This window comes from Aythya marila (genome assembly GCF_965140915.1).
Source record: "Aythya marila genome assembly, chromosome: 1".
In the NCBI taxonomy this organism is placed as follows: Eukaryota; Metazoa; Chordata; class Aves; order Anseriformes; family Anatidae; genus Aythya; species Aythya marila.
The window spans coordinates 34,584,862-34,605,615 of NC_139042.1; the positions used below are offsets into that span (position 1 = coordinate 34,584,862).

General features: G+C 41.2%; 1 protein-coding gene across 1 annotated transcript in view; it reads left to right on the top strand.

The window, feature by feature from the left end:
* Window positions 1–12,916: 12,916 nt before the first annotated feature.
* PCDH17 (protocadherin 17) overlaps window positions 12,917–20,754 on the top strand; it is a gene marked incomplete at its 3' end in the record, with an annotated part of 84,515 nt that continues 76,677 nt past the window's right edge. Inside the window, exon 1 of the mRNA XM_082784495.1 lies at window positions 12,917–15,807. Within this exon, the coding sequence (XP_082640621.1) occupies window positions 13,192–15,807 (2,616 nt within the window). The 5' untranslated portion in view covers window positions 12,917–13,191. The remainder of the gene's footprint in view (window positions 15,808–20,754) is intronic.

Below are 20,754 nucleotides of genomic sequence, written 5' to 3' on the forward strand. Positions count from 1 at the left end.
TAAAACAAGCATAGTAAAGAGGAGAGCCTTCCATCTAAAGCAGAAACCTGCTGAGGTGTAAAATGGCCATTGTTTCTTGTGGGATTTCATTCCAGTGTATCGGGTTGTGCGGGTGGAAAAATGATATGCACTTCCCTTGGAAGAGAGAAGCAGCAATACTGATAACAAAGCTTATGCAACTTAACAAGGATTTGATGATGGCATAGTACACCTGATTATATTTGGGAGATACACTTATTTACACACTATGTAAAAGATGCTGTATACTACTCAAAGACACTACATGAAATACATTATGTGCTATATAGAGACTACATAGGGGATTGGGTTAGGTGATATTATATCAAGGAAACCCTCCCGTTGAGTCACAAGGTTCAGAGCAGACCCCCTTGCTTTCTGAACTTGCTTTCTGGTTGAGGTAAGGAGCCTAGGTGTGGCTGAATCTGCTCCTAGTCACAGACATGTCAATGGTCTATTTCTAAAGGATTATATGTATTATGTGAATCCTTTATACAGCTAAGATTATAAAGTGTGATCACAAAGCACCATTCTAGCACATTAGCATTCCATTATGTTCCCAATCCACTTACCAACTATCTGCAGTGATAAGGGTCCTCTCAGTCTGCAGAAGTAACCCTGGGAAGAATCCCTGCCCAAGGGGAGATCCTGGCTTGTAGCCCACTCTCATGTCCAGAGAGCTCAGAAGGCTCTTGGGCCGCTCATTACTTATGGGGTAAGATGATTGACTTATGGCCACATTTGCACACAGATTTTAGTTTCTTCCAAATTTGGCTTGATATGGACTTTCTTCCAAATTTGAACAGCAGTGTGGTTCGTCTGTGTGGGATATGCATTGCTCAGATTAGCCCTTGGCTATTTGTCTTATGTCTCCCCCAAATCCAGGATGCAACCATAGTGTCCAGACACAACCATCATGATTGCTGTTGACGGTTATCTTCTTAAACCTGAGTCTCTACTTAAGCTGGTGGTGTGTGTGTGCTGCAGAGTACACTGTCACATGGGTCTCTCCACTTCAGGTGTCAGCTCCTTTTCCAGATAAACCATATCTATAGAAAACTGTTTCACTGGGATGAAAAAAAAAAAAAAAAAAAAAAGTGAAAAAGTGTCAACCACAGTCTTCATAAAGGACTTGGGCTTTTCAATACCTTGAATCATTAAGCACCTTCAGAAAAGGGTGAGATAGGAATCTTAACTGATACACCCCAAGACAGCCTTCATACTCTCACCCATCAGCCAGGAGCCCGCATTAGGGAAGAGATGCACTGCAGCACAGTGTCAGATGAGCTTCCCCTGCAATGAGGGTGCACAGCCTCATCACTGCAGACATGAGGATATAGCCAATGCCAGGTCACCCTTCACCATAACAAAATGGCATATTCTAGCACCACAGAGGTCCTTTAATGCCCCTGATTTGATATGCAAATTAAGCAGTGAATTGAGAATTAAATTTTACTTATTTGGTAAAATTCTAAACAACAATCCTCCAAAAAGCAATTAATCTAGGCTTAATAGGAGTTACTGCATGTTAAACAGGAACTAGTTACTAAGACATAAGGAAGTAAAAAAAAAAGAAAAAAAAAACAGATAAAAAATATATAAAAATGTATAAAATAATAAAAAGATATAAAATATATAAAAAATATAAAAAATATAAAAATACATCTGAATGAATATATCTAAAATAACTATACTGTTTTATTAATGTAACTGACTCATTAGATGCAAATTAAACATCTGTAGTGTAAACCAAATCTTAATATAAAATATTACTCATCTTAATACAGTACCCTCCCCTTTACACTACAGTGGACACAGCTAGGGGAACAGGCAAATGCCAGAAGTTAGCCATTTAAATACATAATGATTGTACACATTAAATTAAAACTGTCTGCAACATACATTTTGTAGTATTTTATTTGCAATTCAGATGTTATCTCTAGATGTATGTAAAGCTGTTAAACCTGCTAACAATTTAAGATATTATAATAAAACAGAAAATTGTAGCAATCCGTTTATGTTAATTTATTGACACTATAAATTCCTCAGGGCAGCAGCCATGAATACACTTTCCTATATAAAACTAAAAACTACAGATAGAACCATGCAATAGAAATACTAACTAGTATTTGTATTTGCATGGATTTCTTTTTCTGCCTTCCTTCCTTTCATCCTTCCTTCCTTCTCTTTCTTTCTGCCAGCCTTTCTCTATTTTTTATTTCATCATTCCAACAGTATGTGCTATTACTTTAAAATTTCTATAGTGACAAGTGATTTTAGGTACTCATTGATAAGATGCCTTAAAGGTCCTGATTTCCAGGACATAGGCACTTTGTTATTTTGAAAAGCCAAACCTCTTTAATATCCTTCATAAAGATGGATAAATTCACTTTATTTATTTTTTTATTCAGTCTCAAGGATACAATATTTCATGTTTTAATTTTAGGATCTGTTTTTGTTTTTACAGTATGTTAAAAGATTTTTTAAAGGTTAATTTTGCACCTTGGTTATTACATTTAGTTCTGGTGTTTTTTTAGTACTGGATTCTGACTAATCACTTATGACAAGATTGCAAGACAACCGTTTGCCTGCAGAAAGGGGGATGCATAGCGGCACCATACCAGGAGCAATCAGAGATGGGAATTTTAACTTTTAGAAATGTAATTTCCATTCTTGCTTGCCCCTGCCTCTAAGGGGGCACAAACTCCTACTACTCTGTGCCACCAGCCAACTGTCAGGTCAGCTCATCTCAGACGGCCGATGTGTTGAGGGGATGAAGCCAAAGCCCTGCATGTCCTCAAGCGCTGGCTGCCAATGCCCCATCAGGATGGGGACGGGTGGCCCTGCACAGGCTGCAGTTATCACTCTCCAGCTTTTGCCATGACCTGCAGTTCCACTAGCCCATGCCAGGAAGCAAACCCTCCAGTCTTCCTTATTTTCATGCACATTTGGGAAAAGAGTGTTTGACAATCTTATTTGGTTATTATGCCACCGAAAACAGTGTTGAGGTCTCAATTTGGTAGTCAAAAAATACAAAGAAATCATATGCTACTCCGTTATCTAGTTGTAGCTGTCCTGGACACATCAGGCAAAGAACCTGATCTTGTAATGCCTGTGAGGACTTGCACGTTTATTGGAGGTTTGGCCCTCATTGGATCCTTCTCTCCTTCAGAAAATGAAAGAGAGCTTCATACAAATAAATGGATTGCGCTGCATTTACAGACACGTCAAGCTTTGAAAACCTCATGCTCTAGACAGCCTTGCATTGCTGCTAATTGGTATGTTTTTCTTTAAAATGTGAAGATTCTAACCTTTTACTTGACAGATATGTGGGTAAAATGCCACACAACGTTTTGAAAGCTCATCTATAGTCTGCTGTTTACGAGCCTTGTTTATGTTGGAGCTCACACAGGAGTACACAAATGAAAAGGGTTAGCAGGAACACAACTGAATGGTTAACTTCAAATAGATGTGTAAAGTAGGAAAGAAAGGTTTTCACCTACAGAAAGTCTAAAGATGTTACTCTCTTTTAAAGGTAACCATACAAACATGACATTTGACTCAGTAGACTTCTTATATCATTACTTATCCCTAGATGTATCCCTGGACTTTTGGGGTGGTGAGTAGAAGAAGCAGTTTCATTACTTTTTTTTTTTTTTTTTTTTTTTTTTTTTTCTTTTTTCCCCTAATCTTATGAAATTGCTACAAGGAGAGAGTAAATGGGATTCAGTCTCGCTGTGAGATTTAACAACAGAACTGTTTACAGTGTTGCAATCAGTCATGTTTAAAGTAGAGCTACTAACTGCATAACTGAATAAGGGAATACTTTGGAAACAAAAGGGTTGCATAACAGGCAAATTTAGCTTGTAGAATCTTTAGTATGAACTGTATAAGAAATTTCATAAACCCTAGGGAGAGTTTGTAATTTTGTTGGTGGGTGCAAAATGCTAACTTAGAAAAACTAAAACAACAAAAATATGGAAATAACTGACAATCAAAAAGCTGGGTTAATTTTTTTCTTCTTTTTCCAGTAGGAACTTCAAATTTATATACACAGATTGCTTTGTACTTATAGTTCATGCCTATTCTTTTCAGGAAACTAACCACTGTACTAGAAAACCAGAAGTTTTGATGAAGTTTCAATCCAGCTAGGCAGTAAGGGTAAGAATACCAGCAGAGGTGAATCACTACGTAGCATTTTAAATTGGAATTATTTTAGAGTCTTCCCCAGTTCTCTGCTTCCTGACACAACTTGGAGGTGGCAGCACTGTCTCTGAATTTCTATAAAGACATTGGTCTTTGTCTTTACAAACCAACTGCTGACCTGTCTGACTGATGCAACAGCATACAAATCCTAAGCAGTGCTTTGAGAAGAAAAACTTTACCATAACTCTTTAGTTACTGCCAGTAACTATTGGCTCTGAAGCAACTGTAATACTGAAACACTAAAAAAAAGAGTGAAAAATAAAAACTTACCATTCCATAAGGAGCAATACCCGAATGATTAAAATTGGGGAAATTGTTTTGAAGAAGTGACCCAAATCTCCTGAAGCTTGAAGGTGTGAAATGTGGGAAGCCTGTGATGTTTCAGTTAAGAAACTTATTGGTTCTGCAGAGCTAGCCAGAGATTCAGCTTGACTCAGCAACAATATCAGCCTGCTCTCAATAATATCATAACATAGAAGGTGCAGTTATTTTATTCCTAAAAGGAGGTGCAGTGACACACTATGCTGAGATTTCAGTGAATTCCAAATTATTACCCATATTATTAATGTCTCTAGGGACATTCCTGTGTAGGAATCATGAAAAACACCCAGCGGCTTCCTCACACTCCATTTTGTCAGTAATCTTGTTTTGTCATTGTTGTTTTTATAACGAAGGGAGGTAGAAACAGATTCTTTCCATACTTAAGCTCACTGTACATAACTTATGTACATCACTGTACATAACTTTGAAGTATATGGGGTAGTATGTATGCTCCACACCTGAGTTTCAGTGGGGTCCCAAAGGACCGTTGTCATACAGTGTCAATGCCTAATTCTATATGATAATAGAGGTTTCAATATCATGTCTGTTCATCCTGTTCCTGCTTATTCTCTGTGCATTCTTTCTTTGCATTCAAGTAACACTTAGGTATGTCTTTGAATTTTGGTATGCAGAGAAACAATATTCCAAGCAAAATGTCATGTGTTTTCCTTCCTTCAAATTTTGTATTAGTATAGTTAGGTAACTCCAGTTAACTGCTAGTTATTCACTTTGGCTGTGACAACTGATTTGTTTCATCTGCGCAATGTATGTCAGTTAGCCAGATCTTAGAGCTGGATATGCTTCTACCTTTTCCATAAAGTGAGCACTACCAGCACTCCTACAAGGGTTTTAAGCTTCAAAGATCAGATTTCACTTCAAAATAAAGCTAAATAAATTGTTGTTTCTGTATTCTGTGCTAAATTAGACAACATGCGTGAAGAGAAACATGAGAATCCAAGTCCTAAGCCACTTATCCATGGCCTAACAAGTCACCCTTTCTCTAAGCTTTATGAACTTCTCTCTCCTTTTTTTTTTTTTTTTAATTCTTTTTCTCTCTCTCTCTCTATTTTTTTTTTTTTCCTCCTAGAATAACAGAGGTATAACTGTAAATGCAATATGCCCCAGCAAGATGGAAGAAGCAGGTCTTAAATGTTTCAGTGACAATCTCAGGCTTATCCCCTTCTTCCTGCTTCCCTTTCCCTGAAGTGTTCTAATAGCCCAATGCTCCACTTCAGCATCCTTTTTGAATTTCTGTCACTTCTTGGCTCCTGCCCTCCATTAGTCCACTAATACCATCTGCTCAAACACTTCTCTTGCCGTTACCTACTGCACTGTCAGTTCTTATTCCCCTTCTCAGTAACTGTTCTCTCTTCCACATGTCTTGCTGTTTAAATTGACATAAAACTACTTCCATGCAGAGCCACAGAAGTCATCTAATCTATTGTTCTGTTGGTACTTTGAAACAATACTAATAAACGGAAGAAATGCCCTTTTAATCTGTGTAAGTTCTGCTACTTTGTCATGATGGGATGCATCAAATCAGTGGAAAGGTTTCTATCGATTTCATTGAGTTTCTGGACAGTAGTTCTCTTACATTTCTCTAGATGCTATATGATTTCTATTTTTTATTGTCATTTCAACTAATTTTCCTAGTACTAAAAGTAAAGCTTGCCACACTGTAACTCCTTGATCACCCTTTTAGTCTTTTTTGAAGATAAACAGATTTTGTAACTTTTAATCCTCACACATAGTAACTGATTTTAATGACAGCATATTTTTAACAGTTGATTTACTTCATTTTTAGATTCTGTAAGAACTCTTGATGACTACCATTTAGTTAGATACTTTCTGCTCTTTGAGAATCTCTGTCTTGACACCTCAATATACACCCACATCTCATCTTTGTTACTAAAAAGAAAGATGATGAGGAAATATCTTCATTTGCTATGAGTACTACAGTACAGAAATTTAATTTCTCTGCAATGCTATCTCTTTCATAGCTGACCAACTAACAGGTCCACAAATTTTGTCTTATGGCTTCCCCATTTTGATAAGGCATATGTTTGTTTTTTTAGCAGTCACTTTGATTCTCTGATAGATGGATTCTTTGTTCCTCAAATTCCTTCCTCCGCTTCTCTAATTTTACCTCTTTCTATTGTTTTCAAGATGATTGGATTTGGGCTTTCCCAATGATACATTTTAGGCTCAAATAACTTAAATATTGAACCTTGACATTTAACTATATTGATCTTTTCCTTGCCTTCCCATTTTCTTTTATTTGTTTAGGGATGTTTGTTCTGAGACTTTTTTGCTAAGTACCCTTCATGCTGAGACTAAAGATTTTCATTTGAAAACTTTTGATTGAGGATAATTCCTGTTTATATATATATATATATATATATATATTTTTTTTTTTTTTTGGGGGGGGGAGTTAGGGGATGGGAGATGGGACTGGGGATAAAGGTTTACCTGTTCTTGCTGAGAACAGAATAAACTACTAGATTTTATAACAAACATTCCCCACAAAAAATAATAATAATGAAAAAAAAGGATAACATTGCATTATGTTCATGTTTTATTGTTTGTTTGTTTGTTTGTTTTAAAAATTGGTTTTGAGATAAGTCTTGTTACTACCTGTTATTTAGGTTGATGTGAGATTACAGCTTTCAATAAACAAACATTTAAAGTGTTAAAAATAGATTTCCAAATCATTATTTGATTCCTCCATACAAAGATCACTGTTAGGGCTGTTATATTGGACTTTGATCCTTTGCTGAGTTTCTCCAGCACAGTGCATTTAATATATTTTCCTTGATCAGCCTGATAGTGTAATAGGAATACACATATAGAAGGATTATTTAAGATTTCCATTTTGTCCATGTATTAGCCCCTCTACACTACAGTTTTATCACAAAACTGCTAATAAGTATTTTAAGATTCAGTTCATATTTTGTTTCTTTTTTTTTCAATCCATATTTAATACACAATGTCATGGCACAGCACATAGGTATCATTGGCCCTCATTGGCATTACCTTCACACATCTTATTTCCGTCTTTTCTACGTGAAAAATACAGCATAGAATTTCCATAGTATAGAAAAATAGTATAGAAAATTATGATGATACTCTAAGCTATCAAATAGGTAGTTTGTACTACAAATTTGACAGAAAAAAAAAAAAAAAAAAAGAAAAAAAAAACCACACCGCATTTTAGATATACTGTAAAATCATTGAACAAATAAAATATTCATTACTTGCACAGGTGGATTAAAATCAATAAATGCCATTTTGTTGCTATAAACTGTCTGATGTAACAAACATCAGTCTGGCAGAGGCACATATTCATATGCAGGAATAGTTTTTTACCTGACTTTTTCCAGTTAGGCACCTAAGTCTCTATTGGGATTAAGTGCCACAATTTTTAAAGATGTCAAGCTGATGTGATTTCCAAGAAATCAGTTGAACTCGCTAATAATCATGACTGAAAATGAGTATTAAAAAATAAGTCTGCTAAAGTTAGGACTAAAACACAGTGAATTGTAGGGTGAAGGGATACGACCTTCACTTACGATCATCACCATAGTCAGTCATTTGTTGTGATTCAGAATTTATTTTCCCTCTAAGTATTCTATGCATGTTGTTGGCACCAATGGGATGTTGTAAGCTGCAAGGTGTTTGATGGAAGAAAAAGGCAGAATTTACAAGCAAAGACTCCCGTTACTTGGATAAAGGATTATATAGTTTTCCCTTTTAATTCAGAGTCCCGAGTACTTGTTTTACAAACTGCAGAGTGCCCTCAAATGTATTGACTTCATTGTGGAGTCTGAGTATTTACTGTGTAATGCTGAGTCACATAAAAGAGAAAGGCAGTCTCTAGGCTATTGAAAAAAGTGATGGAGACACTGGCCTCCTCGCCCAAAAAGTCAAATACATCTTTTTTTTTTTTTTTCTTCTTTTGAATTATCTTTTTAACATAAACAGACCAAGAGATACACTGCCAGAAACCTATTACACAGTATATGTCATTGTAATACTGAAATTGTTTTATCCTGCTGGTGCTCCACCTGCTCCCTCCTAAAACCAGTTATCGTACACGTAGGCACACGCGTGCACGGTACATGCCCCAAATGCAGCAGACTTCCTAGCACGCTAGAGGGAGCCATGACATAATTGCAATGACCACTTTCCCCAGTTAGCAGAACTTGCATAGAAGATACCTGGACATCCTGAGACACCCTGCGGGCTTGGCATAGGCTACAGAATAAGGAAAGGAAAGCACAGGACTCAAGCTGCGGTGATACGAGGTCTCCTGGTAGCTCAGGGGCTAACTCTGGTGTTTGTCACATTTTAAAAATAGTGCTGCTTTTTATAGGTGACTTTTCCAAATAAGTGACTCGGACGAATACGCCGATTTTCCTCAGCCAATCTGAAGCCTGCATTCAGAAAGCGAAGCCTATTTTGTAAACATATCCTTTATTTCGTCTGTCTGTCGCTCTCACGTAGAAAGTTGGCACGTCTGAGAGTAGTGATTTTACGCTGCCACTAATGTATGTATAGTTTATTTATACACCGCATTTTAACACAGCATTAGTTTTACAATGGTTACTAGCAGACTCGTTCTGCATGGCAAACTATCCGTTTCAAAGCTGCAAAGAAGTCTTCAGGACGGGGGTTGGGTCTAGAAAAAGCACTTACTTGGATTTATACATTAGTAAGACTTTCTCCAATGCGAATGATGTTTATGGCCATAACTCAGAAAGGGCTGGAGGTTATTCTGTTGAGCAAGGCAGAAAAGCAGCTTCCTTAGCCCAATCTTTTAAAAGCTGCTACTAAAATAATTGTGAGGAGCGTCTTACAATTGCTCCAGAATTGGTCTCCCCCTCCCCTTTTTTTTTCTCTTTTTTTTTTTTTTTTTTTCTTAAACCTTAAATGATTCATGCTACTTACACGCTCGTCACTCACAGCTCGCAAATGGCAGCTTCCTTTCGGCACTCCGGCAATCCAAGCTCTCACCTTTCCAGCCTCCGGCCTCCCCCCGCGCCCCAGAGCCCCCCCCCAGCGCCGTGCCGGGGGTGGAGGCGGGCGCCGCGACCGCGAACCCCGCACCGGAGGCTGCCGCCGTGACCGACCCCCCTTTCCCCGGGGGGGTCCCCCGTGCTCCTGCCGAGGATGGGAAGGATGAGACCCACTCGGGGCGGCTCCTGCAAGAACCGCGGCGGGGGCATGCGGTGGGGGCTCCCCACCCAGCCACCCGCCCTCCCCTCCCGCAGCCCGGGGCTGTGCGGGTCCCCGAGGAGGGAAAAGGGTGGGGAGGGGGTCCAGTGTTCCCCGCTCACCTCCCTCGGAGCGATTTGAAGGAGGAGCGCGGCTGGGGTGTCACACCCGACACACACACACATAAACACACACACCCCAAAAACCTCGCGTCTCCTCCTTTTTTTTTTTTTTAACCCGTCATCACGGAGGAGTTGTCAATACGTCTTAAAAACAAATAAATAAATAGATAAATAAACAATAAAAATAAAATAAAAAAAAATAAAGAAAAAAAAATTTCAAAAATAAAAATAAAAAAATAGAAAAAAATAAGAAAAATAGAAAAAGGAAAAATAACAAAAATTTTAAAATTAAAAAAAATAGAAAGGGAGGAAAACCGCGGGCGGGGGTGAAGGGGAGAGTGAAGGAAGGGACGGAGAGGGGAATGAAGGGTGGTTGTGGATGGGGTATGTATAGGGGGTGCCCCCGCATCCCGCCCGACCCCCGCACACGCTGCGCGCCCGGCAGCGCCGCGATCTCATCAATGGCACCCGGCGCCCGCCGCCACCGCCCCGCCCCCGGCCCCCCCCGCATTGCGCAGCCTCCCCATTGGCCGAGCGGCGCCGGGGCGGTCCGTCGGCTCGGCCGGCGATTGGCTGCGCGTGAATCAGTATCAATGTTTAAGCCGCGGCGTGCGGCGCATAGAGGCAGTCGGCGAGCGGCGCTGGGCGAGCGCGGCGCGGCGTGGCGGCACCGCCAGTGCTGCAGTGAGGCAGGCGAGGCGGAGGAGGAAAAAAAAAAAAAAAAAAAAAGAGAGAGAGCGAGCGGCTCCAACTGTTGAATTTTCGCTGAATCTCCACTTGCTCCGCGGGCGGCTGGTGAAATGGATCTGGCTTACCAGGGATCGGCGTGGCTTTTGCGTGCTGTCTGGCTGGGGCTGGAGACCGTCTGTTTGAGAGGGGCCACCCGTCAATGAGGCGGAGAAGAGATCGGGTGTTTTCTTGGGGTTTTGAGAGCCTCTTCACCACAGGTTGCAGAATTAACTGTGTACTTTGGGGTCCGGACTCAAATAAAGGAGGAAAAAAAGCAGTGCAGGACTGAGACTTGGAACTAGATCTGTGAGCTATGCATTGGGAACTTATGGGTTGTTTTTTATTTTTTTGCTATCTTAATCTGAAAGATCTCTGATTATTTCACACATAACACTGAGGAAAGGTGGTTAAAAACACTCAGCAAAGCAGGAGACAGACGCGCCTCTGTGCCAGTGAGTGGATAACAGCCTTGTTTTCCTGATCCTCAGTCTCCAGGAGAAAGAGGTATAGTAAAAGTGTAGCTGGATCCGACACCCCCTTCTTTCATTCCTTTTTTTTCCCTCCAAAACATAAATCTGATTATTTTTTTTTTCTGTCTATAGAGTGAGTCAGAAGCGTTAGGAAGAAGCTGCAACTAATGTCTGTGAAGGGAGGAACATGAGGCGATAGTGAATGTGATTTGTTCCGCTGGATCTGACTCATCCAGCAAATTCAAACACCTGTATTTCTGGATCTGCCATTCATTTATTTCTGGTTGTAAAAAGAACCTGAAATAAAATTTACCATTCCCCAATATTTACTTATACATCATTTTACTGGGAAAGGTAAATCAGGGTGAATGTATCCAGCGTTGCTGCTGTTCTCCCCACTACACCAAGATGCCCAGAGAGACTACTAAAGCTTGAAAGGGCTGCAAAAAATGCATCACACCAGCCACGGAACTGCATAGGCTTTAATATAAGCGAATTAGCCGATTAAAAGATCTGCCACTTTATTCATCACCCAAATTGTTTTTTCTCTTCCTCTCCCCTCCCCTAAATGAAGAGGACTAGGCGGCAGTGTCATTGGAAGGAGATACTGAATAGAAAGAAAAGAGAGGCACTTGACAGCGCAGCCTTGTGAATACAGAGACTGTTTCCCTTTTAGCGAGAGACTAAGAGAGTGTGTGTGTGGTGGCTTTTCTTTCTCTCTCTCTTCCCCCCCACCCCCTTAGTCCTTTCCTTTCTCTCTCGCTCGCTTTTTTTTTTTTTTTTTTTTTTTTTTTTTTTTTTTTTTTTTTTTTTAATCTATCCGTGCAGCCATGGGTTGCCTGTTGATTTCCTCTTGACTGGAGAGAAAAGCAAACTGGAATTAATCTGCATCTAGAAAAGTGCAGCTCCTCAGACACGCATACGCACACACGCATAGATACACAGAGAAAGGATGTGGTGGTGGCGGCGGCTACTGGCCTGTCTTAAAGAAACCCAAGTGTGCATCTGATTGAACACAGCCTGTGATTTCTCTTAAAAGATATATGTTTACTGCTAAGGATGATGATCAGCTGGTGGGTTTCTTAATATTTTTCCACCCCAAAACGGTTGAGTGGGAGGCTGGTAGTGAAGGGAGAGAAAGGAAACTACAAATCCGGACACTAGTTTGTTATGTGTTTTGTTTTGTTTTCCCTTCTACTCTCCAATTCTAATTCCCTTGCCTTGTGATTCGGGAAGGAAAGAGTGAGGGTGTACGAGACAGAGAGGGGGAAATACCGGTGGCAGCGAGATGCAGCTCTCTGCCGCAAGCAATGCAAGATTAGATCTCTAAATGCAGCAAAACACTCCCTGAAAACCAACAACCCCGCGGTGCAATCAGACATTTCACTGCCTCTCACTGCACACGAAGAAGGCTTCAACAACAAGCTGAGACTTCTTTCCCCTTCTGTTTCTCTCTCATCCTTTCACTCTATCTATCGCATCGCAAGGGATGAGTAGCAAATAAGCTTTTCTCCCCTTGCTTACAGACCTGTGGCCACCACCCCTTTCCCCATGTATATATAAACACACGTATTAAAAAAAAATCTTTTTGATCGTTTTTAGAAAAACAACCACCGCCGCCGATTTTTTATGATTGTTATTTTTACTATCCTTTGTACATCTGCGGAGATTCAAGGATCTGGAACACTTCGCCTGCCCAAAGGAGAAGACCTTTTTGCCAATTTTCTGATTTTTGAAATCCTCCCACTGCCGAAGTTGGACAGCCGAAGTAACTGCGAGGGGACTGCAAGCACGGCAAGCGCTTGCTGAAAGGCTGCCGAGGCTGCTCCCCCTCCCCCGCGGCCCCCCCGCTCGCTCGCTCCCTCCCTCTGAGCTACATGGTCCATTTGCTGCCTCTCATCCTGTGTCTCTGCAGATGTTTTAGAGCAACAGGTTCAGGAACTTAAAATATAGGGGTGGGGAGAGAGGAGGGGAAAAAAGAAAAAAAAAAAAAAAAAAAAAAAAAGGAACGGTGTTGGAGGAGGAAGAGCAATCCCCGCACAGGAGGCAGAGAAGACGGGGACAACCCTGGTCGCCGCTGCAGCTGCTGCCACCCCCACCCCTGCTCGGGGATGTACCTTTCCATTTGTTGCTTCTTCCTCTTCTGGGCTCCCGCCCTGTCGCTGAAGAACCTGAATTACTCGGTGCCGGAGGAGCAGGGAGCGGGCACGGTAATCGGGAACATCGGCCGCGATGCGCGTCTGGCGGCGGGCACGGCGGGCGGTGGGATGCTGCCCGCTGAGCGCGGCGGCCCCGGCGGTGGTCGCGGCGCCAAGTCCACCTTCAGGGTGCTGGAGAACTCAGCCCCGCACCTCCTCGACGTGGACGGGGAGAGCGGGCTGCTCTACACCAAGCAGCGCATTGACCGCGAGGCGCTGTGCCGGCGCAGTGCCAAGTGCCAGCTGTCCCTCGAGGTGTTCGCCAACGACCAGGAGATCTGCATGATCAAGGTAGAGATCCAGGACCTGAACGACAACGCACCGGCGTTCCCTTCTGACCAGGTGGACATGGACATTTCAGAGAATGCCGCGCCGGGCACCCGCTTCCCCCTCACCAGCGCCCACGACCCAGATGCTGGGGACAACGGGCTGCGCACCTACCTGCTCACCCGTGATGACTATGGCCTCTTCTCCCTTGATGTGAAGTCTCGTGGTGATGGCACAAAGTTTCCGGAGCTGGTCATCCAGAAGCCATTAGACCGTGAGGAGCAGAGCCACCACACCCTGGTGCTGACAGCACTGGATGGCGGCGACCCACCGCGCTCAGGCACGGTGCAGATCAATGTGCGCCTCATTGACTCCAACGACAACAGCCCTGTCTTTGAGGCAGCCTCCTATGTGGTGGAACTGCCAGAGAATGCACCACTGGGCACAGCTGTCATTGACCTCAATGCCACTGATGCCGACGAGGGCACCAACGGGGAGGTGCTCTATTCCTTCAGTGGCTATGCACCTGAGCGTGTCCGCGACCTCTTCAGCATCGACCCACAGAGTGGCCTCATCCGCGTCAAAGGCAACCTGGACTACGAGGAGAGTGGCCTTATAGAGATCGACGTCCAGGCTCGGGACCTGGGACCCAACCCTATCCCTGCTCACTGTAAAGTCACCGTCCGTCTCATTGACCGCAACGATAATGCGCCCACCATTGGCTTTGTGTCTGTTCGCCAGGGAGCACTGAGTGAGGCTGCCCCACCAGGCACTGTCATTGCCCTGGTGCGGGTCACCGACCGTGACTCTGGCAAGAATGGGCAGCTCCAGTGCCGGGTGCTGGGTGGTGGTGGTGGGCCTGGAGCCGTCCCTTTCACCCTGGAGGAGAACTACGACAACTTCTACACTGTGGTCACCGACCGTCCCCTAGACCGTGAGGCACAGGATGAATACAATGTGACCATCGTGGCACGGGATGGGGGCAGCCCACCACTCAACTCCACCAAGTCGTTCTCTGTCCGGATCCTCGATGAGAATGACAACCCACCCCGCTTCAGCAAGAACCTCTATGTGTTGCAGGTGCCTGAGAACAATATCCCTGGAGAATACCTGGGCTCTGTATTGGCCCAGGACCCGGATCTAGGGCAAAATGGGACAGTTTCTTACTCCATTCTGCCTGGGCATGTAGGTGACGTCTCCATCTACACCTATGTCTCTGTCAACCCAACCAATGGTGCTATCTATGCCCTGAGGAGCTTCAACTATGAGCAGACAAAGCACTTTGAGTTTCGCGTGCTGGCCAAGGACTCGGGTTCACCCCACCGTGAGAGCAATGCCACAGTACGTGTCACTGTGCTCGATGTCAATGATAATGCACCCCTCATTGTCCTGCCTGCCCTCATCAATGACACTGCCGAGCTGCAGGTGCCACGCAACGCCGGGGTGGGCTACCCAGTGGGCACTGTCCGTGCCCTGGACAGTGACTTTGGGGAGAGTGGGCGCCTCACATATGAGATTGTGGAAGGCAACGAGGAGCACCTCTTTGAGATGGACCCCACTAGTGGTGAGATACGTACCTTGCACCCCTACTGGGAGGAGCTCAGCCCTGTGGCTGAACTTGTGGTAAAAGTCAGTGACCATGGCAAGCCCAGCCTCTCTGCAGTGGCCAAGCTCATTGTGAGGGCCTTGGCGGGGCCCCTGCCTGAGGCTGGTGAGCCACAAGTGAATGGTGAGCAGCATCGGCGACCACACTGGGACTTGTCTCTGCCCCTGATCGTGACCCTGAGCACTGTCTCCATCATCTTGCTGGCTGCCATGATCACTATTGCTGTGAAATGCAAGCGAGAGAACAAGGAGATCCGAACCTATAATTGTCGCATTGCTGAGTATAGCCACCCTCAGCTGGGAGGAGGGGGAGGCAGTGGCGGGGGAGGAGGAGGCAGTGGCAGTGGAGGGGGCAAGGGCAAGAAGAAGAAGATCAGCAAGAATGACATTATGCTGGTGCCCAGTGAGGGCGAGGACAGCCGGGGCCCCCTCAATGTCATGAACGTGGTGAGCAGCCCATCCCTGGCCACCTCACCCATGTACTTTGACTACCAGACCCGCCTGCCCCTCAGCTCTCCCAGGTCTGAGGTGATGTACCTGAAGCCCGCCTCCAACAACCTGACTGTACCCCAGGGACATGTGGGCTGCCATACCAGCTTCACAGGGCAAGGGACTAACGCCAGCGAGGCTCCCCCGAGCCGGATGTCCATAATTCAGGTAGGAGACTTTTAGAATACCCTGGACCTCACTTTAGATGCTGGTTTAACTTTACATTTTGTCTGCAGTGAAATCTGCTGTAAGGCATCACTGAGGAGATCAACCCAAGTCATTAAGGAGAGGTGGACTTAATAAAAGTGGAAACAGATCACATTTGATGTGTCTGGTTCTGCTGTCACACTGGCATTTCCTGTGTGGCTCAAAAGTAAGTGCTCACTGAAAGAAATGGAGCAGTGTAAAAGAGGTGCATGTAAGAGTGCAGGTAGGCACTTAATTTTGGGTCACTTGGGGCACTTTGGATTATTTTCCCAGAAGATCATCAGACAGAGGTGGGCACTTCCACAGGTTTCACATTGCTTTGGTTTGGGGCGTAGAAGGGGGAGGATGTTTCTGAAGCAGTCATATCATCTGTAGTAACGTGACATGGGAGAAACTCTACACACTGAGGACATCTATTGCAACAGTATATTATAGCCCTCCAATCCTGTATGTAAATATGAGCTATCTTTTCCAGATGTATGTTTTTAATTTTTTTTTAATTTCCTTCTTTAGAATATATATACATAAATATTTATTTTTGACATAGAACAGTATCATTGGGGCCCCATTGCCTCCTCCTCTCCCCATAAACAATCTCCAATTTTTGCTTAGTCAAGTAGAAAAATTGTACATGGCAGCTCCTTTCTACCCCCAAATGTTAACAAAACTCATATCCTGTCATAAAACAGCAAAACAACTAGTCAGATTTCCAGTAGCCTGAGTCAATATTGATTATTGCTTTATAGTGAAAGACTTATGTGCTCTGTCTTTTACCAAAGCTCATTTAGAAATTACAGCTGGGCTGCATTCTGCTGTCAGTTATATCCACACTGTCCTCTACTGACTTTTGTGACTCTGAGAAATGGCAGAATTTGGACCATTGGATAAAGGATGCTGATCAAATGAATTAATTTCTAGCAGATAGTTTAAAATCCAAACTCAGAAGATATATTCCAGAACAGTGAACTCACAGAGTGAAGATGAGGGCAGAATTTGGCTCCAGTTGATTTAATTTAAAATATTACTTCATGATTAATGCAGCTTAATGTTCAAATACTACAGGTATGTTCCAAAGTGATTTTTAACTTTTGGATTGAAAGCAGGCTCTGGATAATGACTATTAAATATATTTGAAATGTCATATCTGTTTTGTCCTGTGGTTCTCCTAATATGCTGTTCTGAGTCATAGGGGAATGAGCTGAGTGTATCAGAAGTGACACAGACTCATTTTGTGAATGCAGCTAGTGGGAAAGAAGTTGCACTGTAGACACTTGATGTATTGAAAGAAAATTCATTATACCTTTGAGTTATCCTACCCTGCAGTCTGTGGACATCGAATGTTCTAGTTGCCAACTGCATCTAACATTTTAAACTAAATAGAAGTGGCCATCAGTAATTGTCAAGTAACCAAAATTCTGGTAACTGTGAATTGAATACTTTTAACAGAAAAAAAAAAATAGAAAAAAGAAAAAAGAAGAAGAAAGAAAGAAAGAAAGAAAAAAAAAACAAGAAAAATCTGTCTGTACAAGGTCACTGTGAAATAATCCTCAACCTGTTACTGAGCTCTATCACAGAAACCATTTTATGCCTATCATGAAGTTGTGTTGCTATCAATTAGGTGAGCAGAACAATACTTAAAATCTGGAATTGATTTTAACAAAAAGTGACACTTCAGGAAAAAGTTTAGATTAGGACACAACCAGACATAATTTGATTTATAATTCATGCTTTACAAGACAAATAACTTTCAATGACATATTTAAGTAATGTAAATTTTTATTTTTTATTTTTATTTTTTAATGTAAAATGGAGTGGTCATAATGAAAAAAAAAAAAAGAATAATATATTTTTAACCTACTGACAAGTGTAATAGTTACTGAAAGACAGAAAATTTTACCTTTCTACAACCATGTAATGTCTATATAAAGCAATTAATTCATGTATTGATGCTACTGAGTAGTAAAGATTCAATTGTAGTGTAAACTCCCTATGGAAAATATGACTCCTTTTTTACAGTGTTCACTGTATATCAGTCATGACTTTTTTTTTTTTTTTTTTTTTTTTTTTTCCCTGAGACATATATAAAGCTCTAAGAGGAATTTCCTACCATAAAAAGGTGTGTTGTGGTTTCTATAAGAGTTTTCAACACAGGAAATGTGGGAAATGTTTACCATAACTTCACACAGAACATACATATGTAATGTTTTGCTCTTGCTTTCCTTGAATGTTTACACAGAGTGCTTGGGATGTTTAGATGGTGCAGATAGCAGATTAGGAAACATTTTTTCTGTAGTGAACACTCATTCAAACATAGTTTTTAATGCTGTACTTTGTAGTTATATTAACAAAACAAAACGGCATATGAAACCAAGCAGTTTTCTATTCAGGAAAGTCCCAGACTCAAAGTAGGTAGATGGGAATATCTGATCCTATTTGCTATGATTTTGTATTACTAAAATACATTTTGTATTCTCCATCTCTAGAGTAAATACTATATAAGATTTGCATTTAGACAGTAGAATGTACATTTAGAATGTAGACAAGTACTTTCTGTCTGGTCCTTTATTTCTGTGTCATGTAAAATTCAAACTGCAAACTTACAGAGAAACAGTAAAGGATAAGCCCTCTATCTGCATCTAATACATCCTTAATCAATCCAGAAAATCTCTGTCTGGAAGCGCAAATTGCACAGTTAAAATCAAAGTTATAGCCAGTGGGGGGGGAGGGAAGGGTGAAGGTGCAGAATCCAAACAGTTCAAAAAAGCAAAAAGGTGTTGTTACCTCAGTAAAGGAAAGCTAAATGTTTTGTAGTGAATATTCACTTTAGTTTTTCCAGATATATTACTGAGTCGTGATAATCTTACACTATATAATTTATACAATGGACCTGCTTTCCTTCACTCTCATTTTCTCGGCAAGTGTTTAATGGCAGATTTCTGTAACAGGAAGCCATTATTAAAACTTTATGTTTATATACATATAAATATATTTACTTATACACTATGGATTTATATATATACACATACTAAGTGTTCTATTATTACTTAGTACATTCAACTGAGTTTATAAATATTTAAAATCAAATAAATAATTTCTTTCTTAGTAAGATCCAGGTTTTCTCACTCTTATTAGGAGTGCCTATTTTTTTTTTTCTTTGCAGTAATGGCTATTAACATCAGTAAGTATCATGATTCCCTGATTTCTGGTGAATAGAATTTTGTTCTACATACAGCTCAGGTTGTATCAATGTACACCTGTGGGTTAAACTCATTGGCTTTGGGTTTCAGACTGACACCAAAGGACCATCACTTGAGTAAAAAACTGCTTGATACGTGTTAGAGCTGTGTAATCTTGTAAGCATCTTCTGTTCATTAGTCACAAGGTTTAAAAACTTGTTGTTTATTCACTACTTTGTAGTATTTGGCTATATGCAGTTATCCCATGTTATTAATGAACAATGAAATTATTCAGTGCCATATTAATTAGTTTAAACATGCACACATATAGGTACATATAACATTTTGGATTAATAGACAAGGATGCTGAATACCTACAGCATAAGAGAGGCATTGACATAGTAGAGCTGCAAATGCTTAGGGTCTGTGAAAATAGACCGTTTGTGATTCAAGCGCTCATGAGGTTGATGTGCATGAAGAACAGTGTTTAACTGGGAAGTTAGAACAGCCACACGTTAGCATGTTTCCTTGTTTTTTGCTTCAGCAATCATATTCTAAACATTCTTTAGAAACAGTGCTTTCAAAGGGTGAGTCAATAAAAAATATTTAAATATTTGCAGGAGAAAATGGAGTCTCTTAATGGCTGAAATATAATATGTATTCACTCTAGAATTTAAAGACTACTGGGAAAATTCTGTTCATCTTGTTCTGGAGAGTACATCAAGTTGATCTACTCACCTGGTTAAGAGAAACAGTATTTTGTTTTATTTTGAAGAGCAGTCATTAAATATTTGTATATTTAAAGCATATATATGTATAGATACAATTATGAAAAATGTATAAACTTACACACATACGTTCATATCTCTCCTACCAAAAAGTTCTGTGTTAATCAGTTTGTATTAACGTGGGAAAATCTTTCCCTGGTTGAACAAGGCACAATTTTTTTTCCTGCAGGTTTCCAACAGATAAAAGAATGGATGGATACAGGGAAATGAATAGGTTGTTTAAATAAATAGGTTCTGGAAAAAGATTCCTCAAAGTGATATGATAGAGTTATAGAAACCTGTATCCATATACAAAGATTGTTGATGATCCTAGAAATTATTTTTTATTTCACTTGTGGTGCAACTTGGAGAGGTTTGTATATGTATGAGGAATGAGAAGGGACTGAATAAAGGAGGCGGTGGTCACAGCTTTTTCTAAACAAACAACAAAAAAGAATGATTGTGTTGCAAGAAACTCTCAAGCTGGGAATCACTGCAGTTGCTGTATCAGCCAGTCCTGCAGCATTTTAAGATAAAGTACAGATCATTCCTAATACTTCAGGCACCTGATGTTTATGATGCACCAAAAGATTACTGTCAAGCCCCAGTGCAGCTTCATTGCCAGGTGTGTGGTAGTACATAAGAAGTAGCAGTCTTCAAGAGAAATAAAAATATAATTTGTATTAATGCTCCCTTGTCTTTACATGTAGTGTTGTTCCATGCTTTACTTTGATTGCAAAAAGAAGCACCAAACTTTACTTACAAAAGTTGCATTCATTCTCAGTGTTTTACATTCTTGTCATAAATCAGTCAATAAGTCTGATTTTTGTATCTTCTGCTGCAAATAAGGAGTATTATTCTCTTGCATTTTAGCTGATAGAAGTTTACATTTTGCACCAGGGAGATTTGGGGGCAATTTTACATGTTTGCAGGTAGACAGGTCTGTACTCTATATGTTTGGATTT